The 21110-nt window shown below is 43.5% G+C and overlaps 1 protein-coding gene across 6 annotated transcripts in view; it reads right to left on the bottom strand.

The window, feature by feature from the left end:
* Nucleotides 1-9829: 9829 nt before the first annotated feature.
* The window catches only part of dpy19l3 (dpy-19 like C-mannosyltransferase 3), a 108620-nt gene continuing 97339 nt past the window's right edge, over nucleotides 9830-21110 (bottom strand). For all 6 annotated transcript variants that reach the window (XM_041192436.1, XM_041192433.1, XM_041192434.1 and 3 more), the window contains 2 exons: nucleotides 14606-14764; nucleotides 9830-11665 (listed from right to left, as the gene is read on the bottom strand). In XM_041192436.1, the coding sequence (XP_041048370.1) occupies nucleotides 11492-11665; nucleotides 14606-14764 (333 nt within the window). In that variant the 3' untranslated portion in view covers nucleotides 9830-11491. The remainder of the gene's footprint in view (nucleotides 11666-14605; nucleotides 14765-21110) is intronic.

Raw genomic sequence — 21110 nt, 5'->3', positions numbered from 1 at the left:
CTAAAGGCTTTGATGTATAGGAGAGAAGTAGGTTTGAAATGGTAATTAGATAAACATAGGGAAATAGAAAACAAAAATAAAAATACCTGGAAAAACTCAGCAGGTCTGGCAGCACCTGCGGAGAGGAACACAGTTAATGTTTCGAGTCCATATGACTCTTCAACAGAACTAAGTAAAAAAGAGTAAAATAGAGAAATAGAAGGTTAGGTATAAAGGGGAAATTTACATTTCTAAATGGACCATTCAGAATAGTGGGTGAAACATTACACCTGACCAGGTGAAGCTCAGAAGCAAAGGCCTAAATCTTCTATTAGGTGGGCAGGCGGAGCTAATGCTGATGCAGGCGGCTGCAGACCCAATCGCTGCTGCGCCGCCTTTTTGCACAGGTGGGCCAATTAAGGTCCGCACTGTGCATTTCTGACTCCCGTGGAGAGCAGGAGTCTTAAGTTTGTGGCGGGCGTGTACAGACCGCCGGGTCCAATGGTGACCCGGCAGTCTGTATAAAAAAATGCCAGTCAGCCTCCTTTAGGCTGTTCACAATGGTCAGCTGCAGGTGGTACCACAGAGGTCTGCACAGCAGGCCAATGTAGAGGGAAGGCCAGAGGAGGGCAGGCTACAGGGTGTGGGCCAGGAGCAGGACAGGCTGCAGGGTAGGCCAGCAGGGGGCCAATGTGCCCTTCGATTTTCCGATGACTGCCTTGCCGCCCTTGTGGAGCAGGTGGCAGCACCCCGTGAGGAGGGCCTCCCACATGACGAAGCGTGCTTGGGAGGAGGTGGCGGAGGTGGTGAGCTCCCGGAACGTGGTGTGGCGCACCTGGATCCAGTGCCTTAAGCGGTTCAACAATTTGTTCTGCTCTAGAAGAGTGAGTAATATGTTGCCCTTGGGCATTTAACCCAGCAGGTAGCCTTAGCCTTTGAGGGCACCCCCCCCAAAGTCTTACTGTCATGACTACATTGACTCATGTTGGGCATTTGTCGCACGCTGGTTGGTCAAGCAGATAGTGACCATGCTTACATCAGCCTCAGTGGTTCATCAGAAGCTGGGTTCTCCCCGTACCATGTGTTGGTCTTAGTTGCACATGAGTAGTCTGGGGGCAACCTGCAGGAGATGCAGCTAGGTGCATACTCATGACTCCAACACGTGTCCTATTCACAGTGATGAGATGGTGGAAGGGGAGCCTCAAGGTCTCATGGCCAAGAGCCATCTGGTGCCCTCGGTGCCACACCTAGTTGTGCCTCCTTGCTATGGGAGCTAAGACCATGTGTTTCTGAAAGTGATGGAAAGTGATGGGGGGGTGGTTGGGAGCAGCCATACTATATTTTTGTGACTGATCAGCAATAGCGTGGACAGGAGGCACTGGAGGCTTCAGATGGGCCACTGTGGTTGGGGAGCAGTGTACGCGTGCAGAGTGCATGAGCGATCAGTCCCAATAAATGGTCGTCTCTGTTTTGCAGGAGAAAAATGCGCATAACACGCATGAACGTTTGTGCACTGGAGGTGGCCAGGCCCAGCTCGTCATCTTGACCCGTTTTGACCTGGAGCTAGAAACGCGCCATGCGCCCAGGTCCACAGGTGTCGGTGAGGCTGGGGTGGAGTGGCCAGGTATTTGAGGTTCACAGTCCCATCCGCTCTGTCTTCCCACCATCCAAAGCACAGATGATTGCCGGAATCGTTAATGCAGCAACACTGCTCATTCATAGACTGATAGAGTGAGACGTGTGGGTCATAGAAAAAGGTCCCTTGGCCCTTTGAAGATGCGTGTGTCAAGCACCTTCCAAAGTCACCTTATCCCATTTCTGACCACTATCCCCATGGCCTTGTACGCCATGACATCGCTACTGCACATCCAAATGCTTATTACATGTTAGGAGGGTTTCTGCCTCCACGACCCTTTCAGCCAGTGCGTCCAACATTACTCTGTCCAAACGTTCCTCAACACCTCACCTCTCAACCTCATGCCCCTCTCCTTAAATAAATGCCACCAGGTTAGTCATCCCTCTTCCAAGGGGAAATGTTGCTTTCTGTCCACTCGATCTATGCCCCTCATAATGTTATGAAGCTCAATAATGGCACCCCTCAATCTCCTGTGCTCCATGGCAAATTTCACCAGTGTATGCTATGTTTCCTCATAACTCCAACTTTCCAGGCCAGCATGCATCCCGGTCATGAACCTCTGCACTCTCTCCACTCCAATCACATCCCTCCCATGAAGTGCTGATCACAACTGAATGCAGAAGTGTAGCTGTGGCCTTGACAGCATTTTCTGCACTTGCAACGTGACCTCCCTGTTCCTAAATTCTATTCCTCAGCTAATAAAGGCAAGTATGGCTTTTACCTTCTTAAACACCTTATGTACCTGTCCCGCTACCTTAATGGGCCTGTCGGCATGCCCAGCAAGGTCCCTCTAATTGTTCTTACTTTCCACGGTCCTACCATTCTTTGTGTGTTCCCGTACCTTGTTTGTCCTGCCCAAGTACATCACCTCACACTTATCCAGATAACATTCCATTTGGCATTCCTTAGGCCATCTGACCAGCCCGTCTGTATCCATCTGTAATGTTTGGGCCTCCTCCTGACTAGTTGCCACCTCACCAATGTTCGTCTCCTTCGGTTCTGGAAGGTTGAGTGCATAATGAGCCTGGGGGAAAGGGATGAAGTGTGTCACTGTGTGGATGCTAACTGATCCACTGTCCTTGTTGTTATTTTCAGCTCCATTACAGATGCCCCCACTCACACCTGAGGGGCCTAAAATGTCACCTGCGTCACATCATTTCAGTGAGGCAGGCACCAGCACAGAGACTAGCACATCGGTGGGAATTGTTACATTGGCTAGTGTCCCGGGGCGTAGTGGAGAGGACACTTCACAATCGCTGGAGGAGATGGCACAGACGGAGAGTGCTGATGGCGCTGTGATGATGTGCCTCTAGAGTCTCTGCCACGCAGCAGCTGCAGGAAATGCAGCCGGGTATGCAGGAGCATCTGGGAGTGTTGCATGAGAGTATGCTTCGCTTGGTCTCCGTGGTGGAAGAATCCATGTGGAGCGTCAGCGATGCCATGATCCTCATGTCAGAGCGTCATGCTTCCTCCATGAAGATAATGGCGACTCTCCTGGAGAAGGCCTTCCATCAGACCAACCAGCTTCTCCTGGGGATACGTTCGGACCTGCAAGCCTTCACAGTGCCAGTGGCCACAGCTGGTCATTGGCAATGTGTCCCAGCTCGGTGCCCATCCATCTACGGTGAGCAGGGAGGTCCGAAGCAACAGCTGCCTGTCATCTCTGTGGGCTCCTCTCAGGGCACTCCAGATGAGGGCAGCAGCTCCTCCGTCCCTCTGCCAGTGACTGTTGCATCCGTTGAGGCTGCAACAACTGGGAAGATGCCAGCTGTGAAATTGGCCATTCCCTCCCAGGCGGGGCCAGCACTGGCTCCATAGGCCAGAGGACATCTGCCAAGGTCATCGAGGCCAACAGGACAGCAGAGTCAGCAGGCTGTCTCAGATACCACTCCAAGCGATGGGGTGGCACCCAGATGTAGCACCTGTAAACGTAAGCATCAGGCACCTTAGACCCACCATGGGTTTCTCACTGGTGCTTTTGTGTTGGCCCTAGATTAGGGAATTTTAATTTTTTGACGTTGTAACAACATTTGGAATTAATTTTGTTAGACCATATGATGGATCAAAATAAAATCCACATGTTACCATGGCTGAGGGTGCCTCCTTTGTGTTGCATTTGTATGTTTCACAGACATGTGAGTGTTTGAGTGGACATTGAAGTTTATGACCAAAGCCCTTAGTTGCAGCTGATGAAGTGGCAGATGTAGCACTTACATGCCATGTATGGATGTGCCAGGCAATGCTGGTCCTCCAGATCCATTTGTGTGGAGCTTGCTAAAGGTTCGTTGTCTCCCGGGTGTCCCTGCCTCCTTGCTGTAGTTCCGGGTCAGCGTTCAGCCCCTCATCATTGCCCTGTGCTTCCTCATCCCCCGAACTATTGCTGGAGTCATCGTGTGCAGCCGCATCCACTATGTCAAGGTCTTTATCGTCTACTGCGTCCCCCTTTTCCAGCGCAAGATTGTGTGGAGCGCAGCATGTTACCACTATCACAGAGACACGACTGGAGTACTGGAGTACGCCCTGACCAGTCCAGGCATCGAAAGCGCATCTTGAGAAGACAGATGACTCTCTCCACCACAGCCCTTGTGGAGGTGTGGCTCTTATTATACCGCTGCTCAGCTTCTGTTCTTGTATGGTGGAGAGGCGTTATGAGCCACCTTCTGAGGGGATAACCCTTGTCACCCAGCAGCCATCCATCAAGCCAAGCTGGACCACTGAAGAGCCCCGGCACCTGGGAGTGTCTGAGGATGTAGGCATCGTGGGAGCTGCCTGGGTACCTTGCACTGACTTGTAGAATCTGCATCCTGTGATCACACACTATCTGCACGTTCATGGAGTGGAAACCCTTCCTGTTGACGAAGGCACCGGGCTCACCCGCTGGCGCCTTGATGGCCACATGTGTGCAGTCTATTGCACCCTGGACATGGGGGAAGCCAGCAATGGCCGTGAAGCCTCTGGCTCATGTGCCTGACTTGCCTGGTCGTGGCGGAAGTGGATGAAGATCAATGCCTGCCTGAACAGAGCGTCTGTAACCTGCTTGACACAAGTGTGTACAGCTGATTGGGAGACACCGCAAAGATCACCCACTGAGCCCTGGAAGGAGCCACAGACATAGAAGTTGAGGGCAGCTGTGACCTTCAGAGCCAAAGGCATGGGGTGTCCACCTGCACAGTTAGGAGAGATCTCAGAGCCAATCATCTGATAGATGTAGTTGACTGTCTCCCTTGACAGTCAGAGCCTCCTTTGGCACTGCATCTCAGTCATATTGAGGTAGCTGCTTCTTCGACTGTATACCCTGGCAGCAGGATAGTGGCGTCTTCTTCAGCCCCTTCCACCTTGGACTACCTCTTGGCCCTGCGTCTGGCCTCCCAAAGGTGACTACCCTGGAGGCTGATTGTCCACCCCTGGCCTCCTCCTTATTCTATCCTTCCCTTCCTCCTCAGAGGAGCTGCCTCCAGTGGAGGTGTCAGAACCCATACCCAGGCTAAAGGGAGGCCTCTGGAAAGCTGCAGGCCTGATAAAGATTCCTGACTGCAGAGCGCTGAGCTGAAGGTTCAAAGTACACAGAAAGCTGCTGGAATTCGTTCTGAACTGCTGCAGATCACACTTTCTACAATAAATACTTCACAAAACAGATTGAAACCCCACAGGAGCCCTCATATCCCATCCGTGGATGAGTTTTGTTAAAAAGTCACTTCCCCGGCTGCTCGTTGCGCCTGTGTGGTGAGCCGAAGATCATACGCCTGAAAATCAGCATTGATTGCCAAGGGCCTTAACTAGCCTTTTAATTAATGGCAGGCGCGCATTGCACTTCATCATGTGCCTGCCCAATGAAATATCGCAATGGCGCGCAGTGACATCAGGACGCTCGCCCAACATCACCACGCGTCATTTTATGCGCTGATGTGTGGGGCCCGCCCCCTGCATGTCAAGCAGATAATTCTGCCCATTGTCTTTATTTTTTTCACAGCTTACAGATAAAGTGTGTATTGTGAAAGGGTTTTATTGTTCGCAGATTTAAAGTTTAAAAAAATGACCTAGTGACAATGAGAATTTGCATTCAAAGAGAAAAATATGTTTAAAGGAAGAGAAGGCTGTTGGTAAAAGGAGGAGAGATTCTAAGATCTGAAGCCTCCAACCTGTAAGCCTCAAGTCTGTCTGCAAGGACAATTTGAGCTGAAATAAACTAATTTTGAATGTGACTGTCCAGGGTGTGCTTTGCCAGGGGTCTGTTTAAATTTGTATGTTTTACTGTTGCCTTAAGGTTTAACTGAATTAGGGGATTTTTGTATTTATTATAGTAGTATATAGATGCTAACAATCTTTCTTGTTTTAATAAATGTTTAATTTAAACCACTGCGATGGCACAGTGGTATTGTCACTGGACTAATAATCCAGAGATCCAGGGTAATGCTCTGGAGATCTGGGTTTGAATCCCGCCATGGCAGATGGTGGAATTTGAATTCAATAAAAATCTGGAATTAAAAGTGTAATGATGTTGTAAAAAGCCATCTGGTTCACAAGGAAATCTGTCATTCTTACTTGGTCTGGGTCTGGCCTACCACGTGACTTCAGACCCACAGCAGTGTGGTTGACTCTTAAATGGCCTCACAAGCCACTCAATTGTAACAAACAGCTACAAAGTAACAAAAAAGGAATGAAATCAAACCGACCACCTGGCAATGACCTAGGCATCGACAACGGCAATCTCAGCCCTGTTGACCCTGCAAAGCCCTTAGTAACCTCTGGGGGCTAGTGCCAAAATTGGGAGAGCTGTCTCACAGACTAGTCACCCTCACAGGATCATATCTTACAAATAATGTCCCAGACACCACCATCACCATCTCTGGGAATGTCCTGTCCCACTGGCAGGACAGGTCCAACAGAGGTGGTGGCACAGTGTATATAGTTGGGACTGAGTTGTCCTGGGAGTCCTAAACATCGACTCTGGATCCCATGAAGTCTCATGGCATCAGGCCAAACATGGGCAAGGAAACCTCCTGCTGATTATCACATACTGCCCTCCATCAGCTGGTGAACCAGTGCTCCTTCATGTTGAACACCACTTGGAGGAAGCAGTGAAGGTGTCAAGGGTGCAGAATGTACTCTGTGTGGGGACTTCAATGTCCATCACCAAGACTGGCTCGGTAGCACCATTGCTGACCGAGCTGGCTGAGTCCTAAATGACATAGCTGCTAGACTGGGTCTGTGGCAGGTGTGCAGGGAAGCAACAAGAGGGAAAAACATACTTGACCTCATTCTCACCAACCGGCCTGCCGCAGATACATCTGGGGCAACTAGGGATGGGCAATAAATGCTGGCTCAGCCAGCAAAGCCCACATCCTGTGAATGAATTAAAAAAAGACTTGGTGGTCTTATTACTACTGAATTCAAAGCCTGCATCTCAAAACATTCAAATTGCAAAAAAAAATTGGTTATGACAGTTGTTTCAAGCTTTGCTCTGGGATTTATCATCGGCTATGTCATAATAAAGATACTATATAAATGCAAGTTGGTGAAGCTGTTGTAATTGAAAGTTGCGTTTTATAGGACCCTTTCAGTCAACGGGGAGAAAAAAAACATTCCCATTTGACTTGATTAAAACCTAGATTCTAAAAGGTGAGACAAACATTGCACTAATCAAAGCCTAAAAAAGCAAAATACTGCAGATACTGGAAATCTGAAATAAAAACAAAGTGCTGGAAAAACTCAATGGATCTGGCAGCATCTGTGCAGCTTTTAGCACTTTCAGTTTTTAATGCACTACTCAAGTAAACTGCCCAGTGCCTGAATGTGAGTTTTTAAATATTTTGGTTGCAAAATTCCTTAGGGCACCTTACTTATGGATGGACAAACTTGCATTGGAAACAGTCGAGAGAACGTTGATTGGGCTGATTCCTGGGATAAGAGTTTGGCGTATGAGGAAAGGTTGAACCTATACTCATTGGAGTTCAGAAGAATGAGAGGATACTTCCCCTTGTGCAGGGATCTAGAACTAGGAGACATGGTTTCAAAATAAGGGGGCTCCAATTTAAGGTGGAGAGAAGGAGGAATTTCTTCTCCGAGGGTCATTAGCATTTGGAATTCTCTTCCCAAACTAGCAGTGGAGGCTGGGTCATTGAATGTATTTAAGGTCGAGTTGTTGGACAGAATTTGATTGACAACTGAGTCAAGGGTTATGGGGGTAGGTAAGAAAATGTAGTTAAGGCCACAATCAGATCTGCCATGATCTTATTCAATGGCTGAGCAGACTCTAGTGGTCGAATGGCCTACTCCTGCTCCTATTTCTTATGTCCTGCTAATTTATTGCAAGTTCAAGGCTGTCTTGTAAAGGATGGAAAGTTTGCCAGGTCTTGTTATAATTGCTAGTGTTGTGATCTGAACAATTACAGGGTCCCTTAAATGTTTCACTGCATTTTTTGAAACTGGCACTTTGGATTACTGAAAAATTATGCTGCCTTTGACAATCCCATTGGTTGCAGATTGCAAACAGGAGTTTTTGTTTGGTAATAGCTACATTGTTGTTATTTTAGCAATGCTTTTTCCAACTTGAGAAAAACAGCCAACTTTCACCATTGAAAAGTGATGACGGTTGACTTTGTGTATTTCTGACAGAAGTGTCATCAGTAAAGTATGGTTGTTGGGATTTTACTAAAACCAAACAGTGCAACACAGAATATTAGGCCAATACTCTTCTTTATTACACATTTCCAGCAACTGCAGTTTTTGCCTATTATTACTGTCTTCCTTATGTTTATTAGTACAGCAATGAAAACTCTCATGTTTGGTAGGCAAAAGGTTCCAATTTTGCCTTAAATAATGGAAATGACTCCCTGCAACTCATTCCATGCTGCATTAATGAAAACAGAAATTGCCATCTTTTTATCCACTAGATACCACAGAGAGATCTGGCAAACCTAATAATACTGGGTAAAGAGAAATAATAAAATATTTTACAATCTATTTGTCTCGTCAATTTTCATTTCTGATGAAAATTGTGATGGTATTCAATGTTTTGGGGGTTGTGCAAATTCAATTAATGCTGTAAGGCTTGAGATGCACTTTGGCATTACATTTTTGGATTATTTCAGCATAGATTTCTTTTTGGGTTCCTGTGTATTAGATCGCTCTCCTACAAGAGTCCTTGTTCTTTTTAGGAGTGTCTTAAAATGTTGTACAGTACTATCTTGTAAAGTGCTACTTTGGTAATATGGCCAGGATAACAAAAGGAAAACCCTGGTCTTTCAATTATCTTTAAGCTTCCATAGATCTATCTCTAGGAGAGCCTAGATAAATAATAGAACATCGGATAAGATCTTGATCTAATATTAGAGCAAGTTCATTAAATAATGACAATGAACATACAACACTATAATCTACTTTCATACTTACAGCAGAAACTATTTTTCCTCAAAAAGGAAAACTTTGGAAGGTCATAACTCTAGCCTGTCACTGTAAATAATTATTATCAACACAAATAAAATTATCTGCAATAGTTGACTCGCTGGGAGATCTGCTGGCAAAATTAACACCAATGGTATGAAGTTACATAGACAGATTGGAAAAGTTGGAACCATTTTCCTTGGAGAAGGCTGAGATTTGACAGAGGTATTCAAAATCATGAGGAGTCAGGCAGAGTGGATAGGGAAAAACTCTTCCCACTGGTAGAAGGATCAAGAACGAAAGTGCATAGGTAATTGGCAAAAAAAGCAATGGTGACATGAGAAATTTTTCATACAGCAAGTGGCTAAGAAATGGAATGTGCTGCCAGAGTGTGGTGGAGGCAGGTTCAATCGAAGCATTCAAAAGGATATTGGACTGTTATCTGAAAAGGAAGAATGCACAGGTTTACAGTGAGAATGCGGGAGAATGGTACTTGGTGAATTGCTAATTAGGAGGGTTGGTACAGATGCGATAGACCGAATAGCCTCCAATTCTGTGATGTAAGCTTTCTTAGCACACAGGCTTTGTAAAAATGGCTCATATTTAATTCACTTACTTCATCAATATTTCCACATGACAGCAGTAAGACTGGAACTCTGGGCACAGAGGTTTGTCTATGTGAATGATGTCTAAAGATTCCGTTAAAAGGAATACAAAATCCAAGAAATTTCATGTTTGACTACTTTACAATTTTAATTTTAGAAAACTGATTAAAGTATTTGTAATAAAAGCTACATTTTGTGAACAAATGACAACATCCATATGAATATATTAATTGAATGATGGTTTATTTCCTAAAAATTCTGCCAAACAACGTAATGGAATGTAACAGCTGAACCCATAGAAGGTCCATTTTGAAATCTATATATCTGCTGTACAAAGTGGATACAGAAATTAAACATTTTTAAAAATGCAAAATTCAGTAGTGATACTTGTAGCATTGTTAAATTGCAATGTTGCCATAGAAAGTCAATTTGTTTCTAGTAACAAAAATCTACCACTATTTTAATAAAAAATACTAATTGTAATTTTTTCAGTACAAAGAGCCAATTACCAATTGGAATATTTTAAGTGTTATTGCAACATAATATCTATAACCTTAAAGGGGCAGACTCTTGACTAGATAAAGAGGGTTTTAAGCCCAGTAATGTTCAGTGTGTGACTTGTCTTGTGCTAATAGAGGTACAACATCAACAGAATAATACACTGGGTTATTCTGCCCTCGTGATGGAAAAGGACAGCATAGGATCAGGGCTTAACTGGTTGATTATGAGGAATGGCAGAAGACACAAAAATGAAAAAAAAAAACTAGTTACCGCTACAGCTTCCAGCAGCACTAGCAACATTGTACATCCACATTTCAGTAGTGTTATTCTTAGTTATTGCCTGTATTCAGTTACATGCAAAAATATTAATCATGCAAAAGACTACAATTACTGTATCCAGAAAATCTTCTCAATTTTACATTCAGTCCAAATAAAACTTGAATGCAACACTGTGTTTCACTGAAATGGGCAACACAATGACCTTCAGCCACCAGTTCAGAGACTTGCCAATGTATAGACACATTTGTGTAAACTGTAATGAGACATAGCTTTGTAGACTAAAATTTCCCTCAATTGTCAGTTGAAGTGGTCCATTAATTCAGTGATTTTAAAATACACAAACAGGCCCAGAACGGTGGAACAGCACCATAATAAAAATATTTCATTCACTGTAATACTGTCCAATAAATCTAATCATCTAATTTGGCACTATTTAAGTAGAGGTATCAACATGTTACTTGTAATTTTAAGATAATTTATAATATCAATAATCTGCTAATCACAGCCTCTAACTGAAAGCATAGTTTGTTCCATATGAACGGTAACATAAATGAAAGCAAAATAAAACTGTATCGTATTACATAAGACACACGATGCATACAAGTATGTGATTATGCAGATAATCTCTTAAAAAAAATTAATACTGTAAGAACTGTGTCTCCAATGGCAGTCTGTATTAGCAATTCAAATAAATCCTGCCATGAGTTCTAAGACAGGATGACAAGAAAAATTTTTGATTAAAATAAATTATGGGGTGATGTTTGATCTATAAATATTCAATTTCTAGGATATGATATAAAAAAATCAGTTTGTATGTGTGAAGTAAAAATCTTGTTTCAACAAATTAAGTGAAATGTATAGAAGTGTAAAAGAAAAGTACACTGCTTGAACTAGTAAAACATTCAAATGAGATAGGACTTTAACTGGGTATTACATTTTGGATTGAAACATGAGCTATGATAACTAAGTCTGGCATTCAGCAGGAATAAAGCTTTCAATCCCAAATACAAGACTAGAGTTTTTCATAAATATAGCTTTGTATTTTGTACTGTTAAAACCAACACCTATTTTTTGCAACGTAATAGTGAATAGTTGCGGAAATGTACTTCTAATAAGGTACATCCCTCTTTTTCTTTAGTTTGTAAACATGGAATGTTTTGTTTTTAAACACACGAGAGAAATAAATGGTATAGGGAGGTTTATTCGATTTGATTTCATCACAAAAGCGTGGATAAGGAGAAGGCTTCAAATCAGGATCATTTGCTCCAGGACCATCCATCACCTGCAAAGTGTATAATTACAGTTAAAGTCATATTCCCAAAAACATATATTTTCACAGCACAAGAATATAAAAGACCTTCAAAATAAACATTCTTAATGTTCACATAAGATTGATAGTGATTATTCAAGATATTCTAGTCAGAACCAAGTCTTGTACAATTACTTATTACACATGACCCTAAAGTCTCATTACTATATAAACAGTTTGCCTAAATCAAGTTTCTCCAGTACCTGAAATTAAAGTATGGTCGGTCCATATGTTGTAAATTTCATTTAGGGGCAGTTCTGTTACTAACTACGGATAAGTTGAATGAATTTATTTTTACAAGGAAGAAGAAAGATACATCAAACACATTACCATATCCATAAAGACAACGTGTTTCAGCTACATGCTGCTTAAGATTCTATGGACACTGCTTGTACTACAAGTATGGCTATATAAGAAAGAAATGTGGAACATGACCTTTGTGGTTATTTATCTATAGTCCTCCCTATTCCCCAGTAGTTACTTATTAAGACTATTTCTCAAAACTTTTTTGAATCGTCTATTCCACCCTCTTCTGATTTAATGGTTCAAATACCAGCTCTTGTATAGAGTAAACTGATCTTTTTAGGTCATCCTCTATAATTTTAATTTCAATCATCCGGAAAAGTAATCCAGTTCTGCTGAAGGGTCACGAGGACTCGAAACGTCAACTCTTTTCTTCTCTGCCGATGCTGCCGGACCTGCTGAGCTTTTCCAGGTAATTCTGTTTTTGTTGTGTAAGTAATCCTTCTATTCTGTTCTGTTTTACAATTAACCTTTACTTTTATCACTGCAATGTTTGTTGGATGTTCCGTACTATGAATGATGAGTACGTGCTCAAATTGTGCATCCCAAACTTGGCCTGCCCTTTGCCATCTATTCAGTTTTTTAATCCCGAACCATCTTTCCTTCTCTTTAGAAATTTGCATGAGTTCATGGAATCCCTATGAGCGGGGTGCCTTTCCAGTTACTATTTTGTCCTTACGTTGGTACTTTCCAAAGTTATAAAAGCTGCAATTAACTCTGAAATGATCCATCAACTTGAAGGTTCTGGTCCAAGTTATCATTGGTTGTTTGGGCTCTCAACTTGACCATAATGCCTACATTATTCACCCTTAAAAATTTGCTTTTAAGACATTTTAGTCATTTATTTGCCTTGGACATCTTCATACCATAAACTTCTAATTAAGTTACCATTACATGGGCTTTCTTTACATGTAATCTAGTTCATGGGTCACCCCCCTGGCTCTTCTTCCATCAACTCATGGCTTCCTTTTTCTAGTGCTACTATTCCTCTCTTTTGCTGATAATTTCATTCTACATTTGTCAGCTTTCTTCAGTTTGCACATTCTTAAAGCATACAATTCCCATTCATTTTTCAGTAAAATGGGTACACCACTAAACTTTGATCTCCATGCTCTTAGATAGGCAAAATAAAATCTTTCACTTGTTTGAAAGATAAGTTTCTCTCACGTGCAATGACCATCTTCCACTTCCTATTGGTTTTTTAAATTTACTGATACCCTATCTGCTTCGATCACAGACAGAACTCCAGCTCTTTGTGGTCGAGCCTTCATACAATGCACTTCAATATTCTGCTGGGCCTCTGGAGGAGCAATTCATCTAATGGCATTCCCATGCCTTTTCCCTGTAGCTTGTCACATTTTTCGTTTTCAGATAATGATCCAATTCCCTTTTGAATGCCTCAACTGAACTTACCTCCAGCACACTCTCAGGTGCTGCATTCCAGACCCTAACTCTCACTGCATTAACAAGTTCTACCTCATGTCATCATTTTTTCTTTTGCTAATTATCTTTAATCTGTGCCTCTTGTTCTTAATCCTTCCACCAATGGAACAGTTTCTTCCTAACTACTCTGTCCAGACCCCTCATGATTTTAAATACCGCTATCAAATCTCCTCTCAAACTTCTCTTCTCCGAGGAGGACAGTCTCAGCTTCTCCAGGTTCCTCAACCCTGGAATGATTCTTGTGAATCTTTTCTTCACCCTCACTAATGCCTTCACATCCTTCCTAAAGTTTGGTGCCTAGAACTGGATGCAATACTCCAGTTGAGGCCAAACCAGAATCATACACAGGTTTAACATAAATTCCTTGCTTTTGTACTCTATGCCACTATTTATAAAGCCCCAGATGCTTTAATGCTTTATTAACTGTTCTCACAACCTGTCCTGTCACCTTCAATGATGATATAACTGACTGTGGTCCTTATATTCTCAGGCTATTAAACCTGCTCTTGTGTTATCAACAAGTTCTGGGGGGATAATGAACTAATGAATGGTGAGAATCTACCTGATACAATTTATTTCGATTTTCAGGAAACCAGAAGTGTGGACTTTAATTCACTGAACATTAATCCTTAATGACAAATTAGCTGGCTAAATAGAAAACTGGCCTGGCAATAGGAAGAATAAAACACTGATAAAAGAGGGCAATCACTGTTTGGAGTTTTAATATTTCAGAAGAAACTACCTCTTGAAACATACAATATGAAATTTGCTAATAATTGCCATCTATGTGCCAAACAGTTTAAAGTCTTGACATGGTTGTGGTAATTAACTGTTAATTTGAACTGTCCCTTTAAAGCACAGCTCAAGTACTGAGTGTGCAAATCCAGGTAATGTTGCCACTTCAAATTGTGAGGTCAATTACGTGTATACTTCAGGCTCCAGGCCAGAAACCCAGCCTTGGAGCTTTGAAGTAGAAAATCCCAGGGATTGCCAAGAATGACAAGCTGATCTACCACCATAATGTGAAATTATCCTTAACGTGTTTCATTGAGTTATCAAGTAGGATTTGCTAGATATTATTTAAAGCTACTAATTGAAAAATATCAAACCATGTCAAATTTTTGAAAAGGGCCTTTTAGCTGGCAAAACTGAACAAATGCTACTTACATGACCATTTGCGATATCAAGCAGGTCTCTCAGACGACAGCCTCTGTTGTGCCTTCTTTCATAACAAATACTATCCTCGAGGAGAATGTAGTCTGTTCCATACAATCTTAGGATACTGTACACCTCTTCTGGGGAACTCCTGGAGTAAATCTGATAGATCTTTAGAGAAGGACAACACAAGCAGTGTCAACTCAACTGAAACTTAAAATACAAAATTATTTAAGGCAATTTGGCTACTTCTAACTAACTGCACTCAGTATATACCATCAGGGATTCTTCCTGTCTTACTTAATTTAATGAAAGAGCTGAATAAACTTAAATTCCCACATGATTATTTGAGATGATCCCAAAGCACTAATCACATATTCATACCTGTATAAGATAACCTTTTTTTTACTTCTGCAAACCATCTTCTTAAACCCTTATCCCATCTCCTCCACCCTCACCTCCAACAACAACAACTGCAAGGAGCTCATGGACATATTTGTCACTAAGATTGAGAAGATCTGCTCAGTTACTTCTATTGCTTCCCTTACTTCATCTAATCTATTGGGCCAATTTCTCCAAGGTTTCCGCCTGTTCTAGTTCTGAACTCACAACTTAGAAGAGGAACTAGACAATCAACCCTCGTGCCCTCTCCAAGTTTATCTTGTCCATGAGACCTGCCACCTCCTCCTGCGAACCCTTTCCTTTGAAACTGTTGATTGCCTAACATCCTTCTCTCTTTCAAATCTGCTATCATCATCCCATCAAAAAAAAAACCATTGACCCATTAGTCTTTGCAAACTCCTGACCATTTAGAATCTCCCTTTCCACTTTAAAGTCCTTAAACGTACTGTTGCTTCCCCAATCTGTGAACATCTTTCCTGGAACTCCTTTTTTGAATGCTTCCAATCCGATTTCTTCCCCTGCCACAGTACCGAAACAGCTCTTACAAAAGACATTCTATGTAACTGCAACAAAGGTAAACAATCCTTCTTCCTTCTCAACCTTTAATGTGGTTGATCATGTCATCCTCATTCTCTCCGCTGGAGTGCAGCTGGGTGGGACTGCACCCGCTTGGATCCATTCTTATTTATCCAGTTGTAGCCAGAGAATTACCTGCAATAACTTCTCTACCTCGCTCACACACTGTTATCCCTCTTAAGCAGCATCTCATACGGATCTATGTTTCACCAGCTTCCACTATCTCATCTAAATGCTGCCTCTGAGATGTCATCCAAAAATAGTGTCAGTTTCCAAATGTACATTGATAATACTTAGCTGCGCCTCTATGTCACCAGCACCTCCCTCAACGCCTCCACTGAGTCTAAGTTGTTAGGTTCCTTGTCTGACATCCAGTACGTATGAGCAAAAATCTCCTCCATCTAAACATTGGGAGGACTGAAGCTATTACCTTCTGTCCCCGCCACAAACTCTGTTGCCTAGCCACTAACTCCATCCCTCTCCCTGGCAACTGTCTGAGGCTGAACGAAGGTTGAGAGGGGACCTGATAGAGGTGTATAAGATTATGAGAAGCATAGATAGGGTTGTTAGGGAGGCACTTTTTCCATTAGTAGAGAGGTCAATAACCAGGGGGCATAGATTTAAGGTAAGAGGTAGAAGGCTAAGAGGGGAGTTGAAGAGAAATTTTTTCACTCAGAGGGCAGTGGGAGTCTGGAACTCACTGCCTGAAAGGGTGGTTGAGTCAGAAGCTCTTGTAACATTTAAGAAGTTTTTAGATATTCACTCGTGTTGCCATAGCCTCTAGGCTATGGGCCAAGTGCTGGAAAATAGGATCAGTGTAATCAGATCTTTGTTGACTGGCGTGAACATGATGGGCCAAACATCTGTGTTCTGTGCTGGAACATCCATGAGTCTATGAACCAGACTTTGCTATCTCTGGTCTTGAGTATTCCATCACACTCCTGGCTGGTCTCCCATTTTCTACATTTGTAAATTTGAATTCATTGAAAACCCTGCTGCCTGCATCTTAACTCGTGCCAAGTTATGTTCATCTGTCACTCCTGTGCTCACTGAAGTACACTGGCTCTGGGTTAAGCAATGCCTTGATTTAAAATTTTCATCCTTGCTTTCAAATCCTTCCATGGTATTGGCCCTCTCGATCTCTGTAATCTCATCTTGCTTCCCAACCCTCCAAAATATCTGCTCTTCTCCGAATGTTGTTCTTTCAAGGTACACACAGCACAGAAAGATCATCCAATATTTTAGCATTGACAACAGTGGGTATATAAGGGAGATAACATTTCCTTGCTTAAAATTGAATAACTTTGAGGTGCACGGCCTCCAATAGCTTATTTGCCTTATTTCTTAATAATGCAGAGTATTATTTAAATAGTTGTAGATTGGGAAATATTGATGTACGAAGGGACCTGGGTGTCCTTGTACACCAATCACTGAAAGCAAGCATGCAGGTGCAGCAAGTAGTTAAGAAGGCAATTGGTATGTTGGCCTTTGTTGCAAGAGGGCTTGAGTGCAGGAGCAAGGATGTCTTACTGCATCTGTACAGGGCCTTAGTGAGACCACACCTGGAGTATTGTGTGCAGTTTTGGCCTCCTTACCTAAGAAAAGGTATACTTGCCATAGAGGGTGTGCAGCACAGGTTCACCAGACTGATTCCTGGGATGGCAGGATTGTTGTATGAGGACAAATTGGGCCGACTAGGCTTGTATTCATCGGAGTTTTGAAGAATGAGAGGGGATCTCATTGAAATGTATAAAATTCTGACAGGGCTGGACAGACTGGATGCAGAGATGATGTTACCTCTGGCTTGGGGCTCTAGAACAAGGGGCCATAATCTTAGGATACGGGGTAGGCCATTTAAGACTGAGATGAGGAGAAACCTCTTCACTCAGAGGGTGGTGAACCTGTGGAATTCTCTACCGCAGAGGGCTGTGAAGGCCAAGTCACTACATATATTTAAGAAAGAAATAGATAGATTTCTAGATTCTAAAGGCATCAAGGGGAACGGGGAGAGAGCGGTAGTATGGCTTGGGATAGAGGATCAGCCATGATCATATTGAATGGCAGAAAAGGCTCAAAGGGCCGAATGACCTACTCCTGCTTCTATTTTCTGTTTCTATGCTTTAATTAACCAGATACTTTCAGTAAGCAACCATATGCAAATCTTTATCCATTTTCTACCTTTGCCAAAGTGCATGTCGTCCACATGTACAAATATTTCACATTTCCTTACATTTAACCACAGTACATTCCGTCTACTGTTTTTTCATTCTATCCACTTAATTTAACCTGAAAGCTGTCAATTTGCCCAACATTATTGATCTAGCTACACAGCTAAGCGTCAAAAACCAATGTTATAGCCTTACCAGAACTTATCTCTAGTTATCAATGGTTTATCAATAGTATAATCAGAAAGTGTTCCAGCATAGATCTTTGCAGAATATGAATTGCCACTGGGCAGAATTTTCCATTCAGGGGACTAAGTCTGGAGGTGGGCAGGAAAGTTGGTGTGATTCCCACTGGGCGGCGGGGTGGGTGAACAAATGGAATCTCCCACTTTTCAGCTCATTAATTATGCATCAGCGAGGAGCTCGATGGATCTTGTGGCAGGGTGGGCAAGAAGTCGCCCATCCCACACTTAACTCATGGGGTTGAAGATCCTGGCATCATATTTAAAGGGCATCGGACGGACATTCATTCATTGCAGGCCAGGAGCTCTGCACTACTTCTCCAGAGTCCTTGCAGCTGCTGCTCATATTGGAGAAACTCACAGGTGTGAGCAACCACATCCCAGGACATACAAGGGCATCAATGCTGTTCGTTCATCTCTAGATAAGAGTATTACTGGCAATATGCCAATGGTTGGGCCAATGCTCACTGTTGCAGTGATCCATGTTATCCAGGATTTTGACCTTATAGAGGCCCTGCTGCCTCTTGCTGTTCAGGCCCTTGGTCCTCATGGCCCTGTGTTAACCGGTGACAGGCCCTCCTTCTCCTCATCTGGAAGTGAGCTATTACCAAAGCAGGGATGCCTCAGTGGATGTGAGAATGAATTGAAGTAATACATTAAGTGAGCATGTCCATTATAGGTTTCCCTCCATCTCAAAGCCAGTAGGCAAGTGCTAAGCCCTTCACCTGGCTTCTGTCTAGTCAAGGCATCCCCACCCCACTCCTTCCAGGTAAAGGACATCCTGGAAGACCAGAAATGGGTTTTCCTCCCATTCATAAATGAATGCATAAAGAGACATTGCTCTTTGACCAGGGTGATAAGAGCTATGTGCAAGAAGCCTCACGTGGGCATTTTTATGCTTGCCTCCACTACCCTCAAAACTCTATAGGAGACCAACGCCTTGGCAGCATAGAAAGACTAACCGTAAGAACCCTCGTCAACCATGACCATTCACCTGGGAGGATGGAGGTTTGGAGTTGTGAGTTGGCTGCCCTTCACCAGCTGTGCCCCTTGGAGGCATTCCACCTCCCTTCATCCCTGCCTCTGACTGCAGTGGATGGCAAATCGCACAGAATGAATGGCAGCTCCACACCTTGCTAGCATCTCTATGTTATGAGACCCATGAATCAGGAACAAACCTGCTGCAATGCAGGCTTCACCATAGAGAGAACACAAGTGAGCATCTTTACATCCAGTTGCCTCATAATTATTAGGGTGTCCCTTTGGTTAGCTGCTTGTGCTGATCTTGAACTTCATCCACCTGAAAAGACACTCTTCCAGTGAGGAATCTCACTAACTAACTGTGTGGCCAGGGTCAGTTTGGCAAAATGGTGCGCATTACCTTTCAAACTCGCTCCACCACCTACTACCCTCCCTGTCACCCATCAATTTGCCCCCATCACCACAGACTCACCCAATATCACCATTCCTCTCCCCTCTGTCACACTTGAACCTCTCCGTGTCACCCTGGATCCATCTCCAGATGCCTTTCCGCTCCTCAGAGCCAATGCCCTTTACCATTCCTATGCCACCCTGACCCTACCTCCGTCCGTTATTCGACCCACCTGTCTTGTCCCCTTCTGTGACCCATCCGATGAGACCTTCACCTATCAGACTCTCATCCAGGACGTGGCACCCTACCACATCCCACTGACCCTCTGACGGTTGTTAATAGAATCCGTTTGAAGTCAAAATCTAGAGCTTTTCTTTACCAAGAGAACTTCTTAACTTTATTCAGTCTCATACCTCTCTTCCAACTCCATATGTCCCAGCTGCCCCCTATTTATATGCTCTTTTGAAAGAAAACACAAATCAATAAAATAATAAAAGGGGTGTCAGCCCTGAAGGGGCACTGTAACAAAAACACAACTTTAGAGGAAACTTATGTAATTAAATTAAAATTTCATTCCTGGGGCTGAAGATGAACTCTAGCCCCTGCATGACCCACCAGTCATGGCAGGCCTCAAGTTTATCAGTGGACACTGCGTGCCCCCTCTCCAGGGACACCCAGGTGTGAATGTAGCTGCAGAAGAGGGGCAGACAGTCAGGCTGAATGACTATCCTGACTGCCCACTGCTTGGACCTGTTAATGGCCACCCTAGCCAGGCCCAGAAGCAGGCTTACAAGGAGCATCCCTCTACACTGGGTGACCAGAGATCAGGAGCATGGGGCTGAGGTGCAACCAAAATTTGAGGAGCAGTCCCTTCAAACAGTCGAAAAGGGCTGCAACTTCTGGCAATCTATATAGACATGAAACACTGACTCCTCAAGGCTACAGAAATACAGGTGGCCTAGGGATCTGTAAACCATCTTAATCTCCTATTGCATGGGAGTAGTTGTCCCCTATTTATACTCTTTTGGGTATAAACCTAAAGCAAATGAGCAAATTAACAAATCAAATTAAAGAAATAGCCTTTTAAACGGCACTGTAACAGAAACTAAACTACAAAGGAAACTTATCTGCTGAAATCAAAATGTCGTTGTTTTGGGGGCCAATGATGAACTCCAGCCCCTGCCTACTGCTTGTGGAAGCCCTCACATGTGGCAGTGGATGCATGCTCCCTCTCCAAGGGCACCTGGCCACAAATGTAGCTGCGGAAGAGGGGCAGATAGTTGGGCCGGATGACCCCCTTGACCGCCCGCTGCCTGAACCTGTTAATGGCCAGCTTGGTCAGGTCCAGGAGCAGGCTTACAAGGAGATCCACCTCCTTGCCTGCCCCCCCCACTTCCCCTTCCCCGCACTGGGTGGCCAAAGATCAGGAGCATGGGGCTGAAGTGCAACCAGAACTTGAGGAGCAGCTCCTTCAAAAAACTAAAGAGGGGCTGCAATCTTGTGAACTCTGTGTAAGCATGGAACACAGACTCAAGGCCACGGAAAATACAGGCGGCCTGGGAGTCCGTGAACCATCGTAGCCAACAGTTGTACAGGACTGCTTGTCCCCTATTTATCAAATAGTTAATAGTGATCAAATTACTTAACAATGCTCTTCACCTGGGTATCAACAATAAAATTAACATACTATTAACAACTGTGACTATTTCTTCCTATCACCAATACCCTGAATTCCTACCCCAGGAACCCACCAATGACCC

Source organism: Carcharodon carcharias, chromosome 7 (assembly GCF_017639515.1).
Source record: "Carcharodon carcharias isolate sCarCar2 chromosome 7, sCarCar2.pri, whole genome shotgun sequence".
NCBI lineage: Eukaryota > Metazoa > Chordata > Chondrichthyes > Lamniformes > Lamnidae > Carcharodon > Carcharodon carcharias.
Note: the sequence above shows the minus strand (reverse complement) of the source record. Positions and strands in the feature narration are given on the sequence as shown.